The sequence below is a fragment of the Salvelinus fontinalis genome, chromosome 11 (genome assembly GCF_029448725.1).
Source record: "Salvelinus fontinalis isolate EN_2023a chromosome 11, ASM2944872v1, whole genome shotgun sequence".
Classification (NCBI taxonomy): Eukaryota; Metazoa; Chordata; class Actinopteri; order Salmoniformes; family Salmonidae; genus Salvelinus; species Salvelinus fontinalis.
The window spans coordinates 22853576-22865906 of NC_074675.1; the positions used below are offsets into that span (position 1 = coordinate 22853576).

The 12331-nt window shown below is 43.9% G+C and overlaps 1 protein-coding gene across 1 annotated transcript; it reads right to left on the reverse strand.

Moving 5' to 3' along the window:
• Positions 1 to 501: 501 nt before the first annotated feature.
• On the reverse strand, positions 502 to 11485 carry LOC129865306 (interferon regulatory factor 5-like). Its single transcript, XM_055937980.1, has 9 exons — positions 11115 to 11485; positions 8034 to 8267; positions 3394 to 3580; positions 3179 to 3204; positions 3006 to 3033; positions 2399 to 2860; positions 1463 to 1852; positions 1024 to 1145; positions 502 to 928 (listed from the first exon to the last, which is right to left on the reverse strand). The coding sequence occupies exons 2-9, from the start codon at positions 8208 to 8210 to the stop codon at positions 758 to 760; spliced, it is 1563 nt and encodes a 520-aa protein (XP_055793955.1). The 5' UTR covers positions 8211 to 8267; positions 11115 to 11485; the 3' UTR covers positions 502 to 757.
• Positions 11486 to 12331: the final 846 nt, after the last annotated feature.

A 12331-nucleotide genomic window follows, 5' to 3' on the forward strand; every position in this document is an offset into this window, starting at 1 on the left:
CCACTAGTCTGTCAGACAACACATACACGCATTTTCTACTTAGATGCCGACATGCATTCGTCTGGACATTTAAGTAGCTTACTCTGTAGCTGCAACTCGGATACACTTCCACACAAGCCCCTACTTTTCCTCGATCCCATTCACACTAATCAAATTTCCAGTGAATGCGTGTAGAACTCCATAGAAGGGTGGTGAGTAATTTGCTGACCGGTTCACCCTCACGTCCATATTGCCTATGGAATCTGAGGGTGATGAGACCGTACAAGTGGATACTTTCACCCAAAGCCTTGACTTAAACACCCTCTGACAGTTGTTTTGGTCAAGGAATAAATTACCATATTCATTTAAAATAACATTGGCTTGCGTGTGTCACATTTCTGGCTCCGTAGCATCCATGTCCATTCTTGAGAGAGCCAGTTAGTGTTGCAAAAGGAAAATGGATAGAAATTAGTGACACTTGAGGGAGTAATATCTGCTACAACTATTTAAAAAAAATAAAAATACTGCAATGGTATTTATTGAAATTCAAAAAAATAATTTAAGACACATTGAGGATACAGCAGTCTGGATTTTGATGTAGAAGTAGTTCTGCCCAAGATATAGGGCTCTAGGCTGGATGAAGATTCCATTGAGGGAGGCTCAGGGTTGAAAGAAGGCTAATATCCCAACACACAAAACATTAAAGGCAGTTGAATAAGGTTGTCGAGGCCTTGATCCAGGACAGGCCCTGTTTAAGACCCAGCAAGATGCCCCTGACTCAGGATCCCAGGCCATGCTGACTCTGGAGAAGCCTCTGGAGTTCCTTGAACTGCTCCACCGTCTGGTCCTTCAGGTCTGGGTTGGAGATCTGCAGCCGGATGCTGTCTGTGGACCAGGACATATCTCCAGAAAACATCTCTGTTAGGATCCGCGCCACCACTGGGACCACCTAGACATGAAATGGATGGAGGGTCCTGTTATTTCATGTATGTACTGTATCTGTCAATAATCAACAAGGGTATGGGGTCAATTCGTTCTGCTCACCTGCACAACGATGAGCTTCTTCTCCTTGGGTTTCCGTTGGTCTGGCCAGTCCTCCCCGAAGCAGAAGTAGAGCTCAAACGGTGGTGGGGTGGGAGTTTCACCCTTCTGGAACAAGATGAGCCCTGTTGTTGGTATGTGTGTGCATGAGGGAGAAATAAAGATTATCTCCTGTAATGCGATATCTGTTCTACAGCTAATCCATGTGGATGCCTGGGCTGTGCAACAATAGCAGTACAAGCAATAAGGCTTACTCACAGAATGGATGGGCATGTGACTCAAGTTAACTGAAAAATCATGGCAATGGTGTCCAGCATTGTTGTTATTGAATCTCAAACGAAAAATAGGATGTTTTGAGGGATCAGATGGGGATTCAAACACTATGAAACTTGTGCCTTAGATGACTAAAATACCCAGCAATAAAACGGATTGACTGACTCACCGTGCAGGAAGTTATTGAGGCTGAACACTTTGTATTTCCTCTCCCTCTCCATAGGGTTGGGTGGCCCCTGCTCGTCAATGCCCGGCCCAGACCAATACACCTTGCACTGACACAACCTGATAGCGTATATATCCTGCTCCCAGATCTCAAGGATCAGGCCTCGGTCCATCACATCCAGTAGGTGCTCTGTGTAGAACCGCTGCTTCTCGTTCTGGATGTCGGCCGAGCCAGGGAAGAGAACTTGGTTGAGGGTGACAGGGCCGAACAGGTCCACCTGCTCCGGGGTGGGCTCCAGGTGGCCGTAGTACAGCCGGCAGCCCTGGTGGTTACTCACCGTCAGGGAGCCCATCTTGCGACCCCGGTACAGGAACTTCATGTCTAGGTCAGTCACTGAAACCAGAGTCAAATAATGTAGTGTTAGATTAATTGTGGGCACTTCAAAAAGTCATCATTGAATAAAGCTCTTTCTAATCATGCCAAATAGTATTCTGATACCAAGTTATCATAAGACTGAAAAGGGGTGAGAATCAATGAATAACACATTACCGCTTTAGCTATTAAAAGGGCAAAACTCGATTTTGCCTATTCCAATTAACTACAGAACCCGTCTTACCATCCCCCACACCTTCAGACAGCTGGCAGTGTGTTCCATTTGATGGGTGTGACAGGCACGTATTCCAGACTACTACACTAATGCCCGATTGACTCATTCGATGAATTATAGGCTATTGGAGGCAACTGTTCTGAGTGAATGTATTGCAATACCAAATAAAGTTGACACCCTGTTTTTATGGTAGGGGAATTACAATGAATGATTTTTTTGGATAACATGCAAGGAACTATTGCATTAGTGCCTGACTGCCAAAGTAAAGCCATTGTACATAAAGCAGTATTCTTCTCAACACAGCATGGACCTATAGGTTCTATTCCACTCACATGGCAGGCTGTTCAGCAGATCATATTTGTAGGGTGGCACCGCCTGCCCTTCTTCCTGGTTCTGGACTCCTGACATGGCCTCCATGGGGGCGGCACCTGGGTTAGGGGCAACCAGAGCCACAGACGCAGCAGAAGGAACCATGGGGGACATCTCAGTGACCACAGGAGGCTGCATGCTCCCTCCACCCATCCCCAGGCTGTTGGAGGGTCCTACGGGTCCAGGGTGCACAAAGACCCCATGTTCCAACTTCACCACCAATGGAACGTCGGCAGAAAACTCCGGGGGAGCCATGGTTGGCTGAGGGAGATGCGCTGCCATGGTAATGCTCCCGTTGGGATTGGAGTACATAGGGGTGTGGTGGGGGGTGCCATATATGTCATTGAGAGGGGAGCTGAAGGGAATGTCTATCCTATGCGCAGTAGGGAATGCCTGAAAACTGTGTGGGTCACTAATTCTGGGGTCTGAGAGAGACAGGAGGACAAACACACACTTAAGACATTGCATCATTTCAATAGTGACACATTTCAAACGGTTAACCTTTCAAGCGATTTCTGCCTAATTCACCCATGGCTCAGTAGCAAAGGTGTATTGACAGTATACACTTACCAATGGAGAGACCAACAATATTCGGCATCTGAAAAAGACACGTTTTAATGTTTATGTAAAAAAAACTGATATGGGAATTGTTCTCAGATTGTTTTGAGATATCTCAGAACAACCTGAAAAATGTGGTAACACATTGTTCTGAAATCATGGAAAAGTAATTGTCTACACCTTACCTCCTCCTCATCTTCATCAACTGTGTCTGAAACCAAATCAAAAGGAATATGCCATCAACATGGGGGAGAAAATCTCATTAATTTCCCAAAACATTAATATCTGAGGTTAGACAAGTTCAACAAAGTTATTCTAAAAGAACTCATTTAAATTCAAAGACAATCAGATAGAAGTTACAAAGCTGCCAATGAGCCTGCATGCTTACACACACTCCTACCTCCGCTGCAGGGCTGGTCACAGACCTCGTAGATCTTGTAGGGCTGGACGGGTGTCTCCTTGGTGCCGTCGTATTTCAGTTTGAACTCCCGGCTCTTGTTGAGGGCACAGCGCAGGTTGGCCTTCCACTTGGCAGGGTCAGGCTCATCCAGACCCTCCTGGTACTTCCCTGTCTCCAGAGCCCAGGCCTGGGGGACGAGAGGGGTAGGCAAGGAGGAGAATGAGTTTACATTTTAATTTTCAATCTACACACAATACCCCATGATGACAACCCAAAAACAGGTGTTTAGAAATTGTAGCAGAAATATTACATTTACATAAGTATTCAGACCCTTCACTCAATACCTTTTTGAAGCACCTTTGGCAGCGATTACAGCCTCAAGTCTCCTTGGGTATGACGCTACAAGGTTGGCACACCTGTATTCGGGGAGTTTCTCCCATTATTCTCTGCAGATCCTCTCAAGCTCTGTCAGGTTGGATGGGTAGCGTCGCTGCACAGCCATTTTCATGTCTCTCCAGAGATGTTCGATCGGGTTCAAGTCCGGGCTCTGGATGGGCCACTCAAGGACATTCAGAGACTTGTCCCGAAGCCACTCCTGCGTTGTCTTGGCTGTGTGCTTAGGGTTGTTGTCCTGTTGGAAGTTGAACCTTCACCCCAGTCTGAGGTGCTGGTTTTCATCAAGGATCTCTCTGTACTTTGCTCCGTTCATCCTTCCCTCGATCCTGACTAGTCTCCCAGTCCCTGCCGCTGAAAAACATCCCCACAGCATGATGCTGCCACCACAATGCTTCACCACAGGAATAGTGCCAGGTTTCCTCCTGATGTGACGCTTGGCATTCAGGCCAGATAATCTTGTTTCTCATGGTCTGAGTCCTTTAGGTGTCTTTTGGCAAACTCCAAGTGGGCTACCATGTGCCTTTTACTGAGGAGTGGCTTCCGTCTGGCCACTCTACCATAAAGGCCAGATTGGTGGAGTGCTGCAGTGAAGGTTGTCCTTCTGGAAGGTTCACCCATTTCCAGTGGCGTGCCGTGGACCTGGGGCCTGGGCCTTCAGTGAGGTACTACGCAGTCCCACCCTAATTAATCCATCTCTTATTACCATCATTATGATGCCATGGCTCTAGACACTATACATTTAGACAGAAACGCAGTATAACCAGGCGTTGCGTCAAACAGTGTTTACCCAAAAACATGACACAATCAATGAGTCTTTTCAATATTTCCCTTCACCTTTCCATTGTGCAGCTGCGTTGCCCTGCGCGCTTGTTCGTTGAGCTGTAGATCCACTCCGGTGTCCCCAAAAGTTTTCAAAAGCACCATTGCTTGTAAGTGCCCAGCCGTACTTTGGTGTCTCGTTGCTGCCTTGGTTAGACAACTCAAGTTTGCAAAGCCAGTGTGTGCCTCCAAACACCAAATCGATCACTTGCAAATAATAGGCATTCCCAGCAGTACAGTTTGCAGTGCTTCTCGGAGCCAATGCGCTTGTAGTTGGAACTTTGAAAGTGGCGAGCGAACGAACCCCTTTCACGCCTGTGACAGGCTTTGTAGTGTCGGCGTCGGGCGACCTCTCCTTACAATGTCTAACTTTTCTTGAAAAGTTCGTCTTGAGAATGGCGTTATAATTATATCCTCGACCAAATCGATATCTTCTCATCCTTCCGCCATTGTGGGTTGAAAAAACAGCTTAGTACTACGCAAATTAATTCGTTTATCAAATTCAGTTTCCTAGATCTGCATAGACCTGCCCATAGGACCTGCCTCTCAATATTAGTAATCCAATCAAAAGACGTGCACGCACTACGCCTGCTAGCTGGCTCCTGTGTAACACTGGAGCCAGCCAGCAGGTGTACAATAGCCAACTCTAAAGCTGATTGGTTGACACAAAATTTTCATTTCCATTCACTATAAGCTACAAGCGCCCGCACTGTTGATTCTGAAGGCTTGAGGGCAGATTTTAGACCCCTGGCAACACATGATGGCTGAATATGATTGGATAAAAGATCTAACATAAAGACCAGCCCTCCAAATCTCAACCTGGGGCTGGAAGCAGTGCAACCAAGAGGAAAGCTATGAAATGAAGAGTATAAATCTTACTCTGGGGAATAATCTAATACATATTTGTGGGAAAATATATTTTTAAAAAAATTATATTCTGATGATGTTTAGGCCAGCAGAGAAGGCCTTGCTGGCCCTGACGGCCCACCACTGCCCATTTCTACAAAGGAACTCTCTGGAGCTCTGTCAGAGTGATCATCGGGTTCTTGGTCACACCTCTAAGGCCGTTCTCCCCCGATTGCTGTTTTGCCGGGCGGGCAGCTCTAGGAAGAGTCTTGGGGGTTCCAAACTTCTTCCATTTAAGAATGATGGCCACTGTGTTCTTGTGCTGCAGAATTTTTTTGGTACACTTCCTAGGATACACCGGAGCTCAATTTCGAGCCTCATAGCAAAGGGTCTGAATACTAATGTAAATAAGGTATTTCTGTTTTTTTTATTTTTTTTTATACATTTGCAAAAATGTATAAAAATGTTTTACTTTGTCATTATGGGGTATTGGTGTAGATTGGATAAGGAAAAAAATTATTGTATACATTTTAGAATAAAGCTGTAACGTAATAAAATGTGCAAAAAGGGGTCTGAATACTTTCCAAATGCACTGTAAATGGAGAACAGGGTAATGGCTAATGAGGAAATGACTCCAGCCAAAAGCATGTCTGAGGCAGGGAGTAGGCGATTACTGCTGTTGGTGCAGTGGATATCATGCGGACATCCTTATACACGAGGTCAGTAACACCCAGAGAGGTTTGACACTAGAGAAGCAGTGGAAATGAAACTAAGGCTCTTTCAGTTCACTAAAACAGTTGATGCATTTTCCGCTGAATGGGATAAGGAAGTGTGTGGGTGACAAACAAAAAGAAACGTCCCTTTTTCAGGACCCTGTCTTTCAAAAATCATTTGTAAAAATCCAAATAAGTTCACAGACCTTCATTGTAAAAGGTTTAAACACTGATTCCCATCCTTGTTCAATGAACTATAAACAATTAATGAACATGCACCTGTGGAACGGTCGTTAAGACACTAACAGCTTACAGACGGTAGGCAATTAAGGTCACAGTTATGAAAACTTAGGACACTAAAGAGGCCTTTCTACTGACTCTGAAAACACCAAAAGAAAGATGCACTGGGTCCCTGCTCATCTGCACAAACGTGCCTTAGGCATTCTGCAAGGAGGCATGAGGACTGCAGATGTGGCCAGGGCAATAAATTGCAATGTCCATACTGTGAGACGCATAAGACAGCACTACAGGGAGACAGGACGGACAGCTGATGGTCTGCCACTGCGAGGACTACGTGTAACAACACCTGCACAGGATCGGTACATCCGAACATCACACCTGCGGGACAGGTACAGGATGGCAACAACTGCCCGAGTTACACAAGGAACGCACAATCCCTCCATCAGTGCGTAGATTGTCCGCAATAGGCTGAGAAAGGCTGGACTGAGGGCTTGTAGACCTGTTGTTAGGCAGGTCCTCACCAGACATCACTGGCAACAACGTCGCCTATGGGCACAAACCCACCATCGCTGGACCAGACAGGGCTGACAAAAAGGTGCTCTTCACTGACGAGTCGCAGTTTTGTCTCACCAGAGGTGATGGTCGGATTCGCGTTTATCGTCGAAGGAATGAGCGTTACACCGAGGTCTGTACTCTGGAGCGGGATTGATTTGGAGGTGGAGGGTCCGTCATGGCCTGGGGTGGTGTGTCACAGCATCATCGGACTGAGCTTGTTGTCATTGCAGGGAATCTGAACGCTGTGCGTTACAGGGAAGACATCCTCCTCCCTCATGTGGTACCCTTCCTGTAGGCTCATCCAGCATGACAATGCCACAAGCCATACTGCTTGTTCTGTGCGTGATTTCCTGCAAGACAGGAATGTCAGTGTTCTGCCATGGCCAGGAAAGAGCACAGATCTCAATCCCATTGAGCACATCTGGGGCCTGTTGGATCGGAGAGTGAGAGCTAGGGCCAATCCCACCAGAAATGTCTGGGAACTTACAGGTGCCTTGGTGGAAGAGTAGGGTAATACCTCACAGCAAGAACTGTCAAATCTGGTGCAGTCCATGAGGAGGAGATGCACTGCAGTACTTAATGCAGCTGGTGGCCACACCAGATAGTGACTGTTACTTTTGATTTTGACCCCCCCTTTGTTCAGGGACACATTATTCAATTTCTGTTAGTCACATGTCTGTGGAACTTGTTCAGTTTATGTCTTAGTTGTTGAATCTTGTTATGTTCCTACAAATATTTACACATGTTAAGTTTGCTATAAATAAACGCAGTTGACAGTGAGAGGACATTTCTTTTTTTGCTGTGTTTAGTAACGTAGTTCCTTAGAAATACTTTTTGAAATGTGCTACTTGAAGTTCAGGGAATAATGTCTGTGCTGTTTTGATTAAACACTTCTGAAAATGGTTTAGCTTTTGACAAATGTCTGTTCCTCGACTTGCCAGTAGTGATCAAAGAAAAAGTAGATCTAAGACAAAACTTTGATCTAACTACAGTTTGATATCCAAATGACGGCATTCAGCGTTTAAGTATTCAGATCTGTCATGCCATTCTCAGCATGGACCCCCCTCTCACCTTGAAGATGGTGTTCTCTTCCTCAGAGGTGGGCAGGTGTCTTGTGGCGTGTCTCCAGGGGATCTGGAAGATCCGGTGGTCCGGGCTGAGCCACTGCAGGCCGGGGTACCTCCCGCTGTTCACCTGGGCTAACAGCCAGGGCTTTAGGCGGATCCTCCGAGGCTGCGCACTCATCATGGAGCAGAGCACCACACAGGGAGGAGAAAGGGGCTTCAGAGGGGGTGAGTGAAGTGGCTGGAAAGGTGAAGGGAAAAGTAATGGTTAAGATGGGTGATGGGGCAATGGGGGTAGGGGAGAGAGTGGGCACTGAGGGAGTGTCTTGAAGCGTGATACGAGAGTAATGGTTCAGATGGGTGATGAGGCAATGGGGGTAAGGTGGGGAGGGTTGAAAGAAGATACTCCCTACCATTTGCAGTAAGAGGGCTGGGGAAAATGGAGAGAGAGGATGGGTGGGGAAAAGAGAGGTACGAGGGTGGAGAGAGTAGTAAACAACTTCGTTTTTATTTATAGTGACAACAGGCCTGTTTAGGAAATGATCTGCTGAGAAAAAAATGAAAGTGCTCTGTGGCTGAAGGATACATATCAAAAACACTTCCAAGGAAATAAAAAACAACATTATAGAGTTTGGCGAATTAACATACATCAGGTAACAGTTGTAGACTATTCCTTAATCCTTTACGCCATTTCACGACAGTACCAAATTTGCTTTTGTCATCCTAAAATGTTGGATTTGATACTATGACAACAAGCCTAGGCCCTCCGGGCACAGATGCAGAGTCCACTGTCACACACGTGTATTGTATGAGATCACAGAGGATCATATGAACACAGAGGAATGCAGGTAACTCTTTTACAGCCAAAGACTAACTTCTGTCTCAAGCAGCACATCAGAGGCAAATACAAGGCCAGCTTGCATTTTCCTCTGGAGGCGCTGAGACAAACTAATGTATCTGGATAGAATATGTCCTCTTCCCGAGGCTCCCACACATGTCCTTCTGAGCCCTTGTACCAACACACACACACAAGTTGAAAAAGGCAATGTAACTTTAAGGAGTATGTTACAAAGAACAACAGCTGGGTGCAGAGGCGTCATGCCCATAGGGGGCACGTGCCCCCTCAGATTTGTCCTGTTTAGTTTTGGCTTTAAACAGTCCAGATATATTCCCAATTTTCCAACCTCATAACTAGCTTCCAATAAGTTATTTCAGGCTATCAATCAAATTATAGTAGCTAGCTTGTCTATCTAGCTTAGCTGGCATGCCAGCTGGCAAGGTTGTTAAGAATTTAGAAAGGCAAGCAATAACTAAATGTATTAAATAAGACTCACATTCCTTTTAATCTTCTACCCAGATTCATTCATTCATTCATTTATATTTATATATATATATACACACACACACACACACACATATATATTTGTACAGAATTAAGAATAATGATTATGGCTCTATAGATTGCAGGAAAATGCTGTTTCAGGTGTTTGAAAATGATAAATTCTCCAGCTTGCAGACAGGGGGGACTAGGCCCCCTCTGGAGCACACCCCAACCATCCTTGCATACTTTGTGCCCCCTTAGATTTTGGGGTGCATGACACCTCTCGCTGGGTGAACTGAGATGTCTTGTGATGCAGTACACAACCACACATTTATTTTGAGTTATTCATTCAACACTTTGTGAATGAAAAACATGTCATGCTATAGGCTCCCACCCAGTGAGCAGAGGTGGTGAGGTGAAAATTGAGTTGGACTTAATTCACAAGGAATGAGTGAATAACAGGTGGCAGAGTCAAAGCTCAATGGGATTCAACTATAAGCACTTCAGCAATACATAATGAATTGCCTTTATACCGGTAGGACCCTATGCACTTTTTGCTGGTGCTTAAAGCACTTTACATTGTACCGTGCCTTCAGAAATTATTCACGCCCCTTTACTTTTTCCACATTTTGTTGTGGATTTAATTGTCTTTTTCTTTCTCAACGATCTACAAAAAATACTGTAATGTCAAAGTGGAAGAAAAATTCAAACATTATTTTTTTTTTAAATGAAGAAAAAATCCAAATACATAAGTATTCAACCCCCGAGTCAATACATGTTAGAATCACCTTTGGCAGCGATTACAGCTGTGAGTCTTTCTGGGTACGTCTCTAAGAGCTTTGCACACCTGGATTGTACAATATTTGCACACATTCTTTTCATTCTTCAAGCTCTGTCAAGTTGTTGTTGATCATTGCTAGACAGTAATTTTCAAGTCTTGCCATAGATTTTTAAGCCGATTTAAGTCAAAACTGTAACTAGGTTTCTCAGGAACATTCAATGTTGTCTTGATAAGCAACTCCAGTGTATATTTGGCCTTGTGTTTTAGGTTATTGTGCATTTGTCTCTGTCTGTTGGAGAGCAAACTGAAGCAGGTTTTCCTCTAGGATTTTGCCTGTAATTAGCTCTATTCCTAGTCTTTTTATAACACCCCAAAAAACTCCCTAGTCCTTGCCGATGACAAGCATACCCATAACATAATCCAGCCACCACCATGCTTGAAAATATGAAGAGTGGTACTCAGTGATGTGTTGTATTTGCCCCAAACATTGCCCCAAACATATTCAGGACATCGATTTTGTTTGTGCAGTTTTACTTTAGTGCTTTATTGCAAACAGGATGCACATTTTGGATCATTTTTATTTTGTACAAGCTTCCTTTTCACTCTGTCATTTAGGTTAGTATTGTGGAGTAACCACAATGTTGGTGGAGACAAGGTGGGGATAAAAAGGGGACTTCCCCATTAGTTTCAAGAACTTAATAATTGCACAAGTCTGGATTCTATTGTCTTGACTCCATAGATATTATGTTTAAGTGAAAATTGTTTTAAAACAGGAATAGGTTTACTAGGTTTCATTCAGGGTGTGCAGAAGAGGCAGGTTGAGAGAAACAAATGAAAATAAAGCGACAAAAGCTGAAAATAGGCCGCCTGACACTGACATGAGTATGTACACAATCTTCAAAAGATGAGTTAATCGGTCTGAAAACATTCTCAATCGGCTACTATAGTTGTTTTAGGAAACAAGTACAACTTTGAACGGCACCCACCTTTTAAACGATAGGTCTTCTCCACAAAATGAGTTCGCTCCCTTGTATCGAAGAGTTCTAGTACGCTGACTGTAGGGATCCCTCCTTCCACAAACAGAAACCGGCCAGGCACAGAGTATGCGCGCTGCCACAGGTAAGCTTTTTACTAGGTAGGCTAACTGACAAAAATCTTGCCAAACACCGTCACAAGTTCAATGAGTGTGTGGGAGAATGACATTCAGAAAGTCCAAGGCTTATTCAGAAAACTTTCCACAAACAGCGGCCAAACATGATTTGAGGTTAAACATGAACAAACGTGGTGCCACCCTACCGGTTGATAGACAGCGCTCTAAAGTAGAGAGAAGTAATATGCACACATTGTTTCATTTTCGATAAGCTCCTAGTACTAGCCTAGTGGTTGTAAGATGTATCTATTTTCAGTGGTGTAAAAAGTACCCAATTGTCATACTTGAGTAAACGTAAAGATACCTTATAGAAAAGGACCCAAGTAAAAGTGAAAGTAACCCAGTAAAATATTATTGAGTAAAAGTCTAAATGTATTTGGTTTTAATATACTTAAGTATCAAAAGTAAAATTATAAATAATTTCAAATTCCTTATTGTAGGCAAACCAAATTGCATTTTTTTATTTTATTTTTATTTACAGATTGCCAGGAGCACATAATAAAAAAATTAAGCATGTGTGTTTGTTTAGTGAGTCCGCCAGATCAGCGGCAGTAGGGATGACCAGGGATGTTCTCTTGATAAGTGTGTAAATTGAACATTTAACGACTACTTTTGGGGTTCAGGTAAAATGTTTGGAGTAAAAAGTACTTTATTTTCTTTAGGAATGTAGTTTAGTTTCAAAAATATAAAGTACAAGTACTTTAACGTATTTTTACACCACTGTCAATGTTGATGCCTACATCTCTGGAGAGACATGAAAACAGCTGTGCAGTGACACTCCCCATCCAACCTGACAGAGCTTGAGAGGATTTGCCGAGAAGAATGTGAGAAACTCCCCAAATACAGGTGTGCCAAGCTTGTAGTGTCATACCCAAGAAGACTCAAGGCTGTAATCGCTGCCAAAGGTGCTTCAACAAAGTACTGAGCAAAGGGTCTGAATACTTATGTTAATGTGTCAGTATTTTATTTTTAATACATTTGCAAAAATGTCCTAAAACCTGTTTTTGCTTTGTCATTATGGGGTATTGTGTGTAGATTGATGAGGGAAAAAAA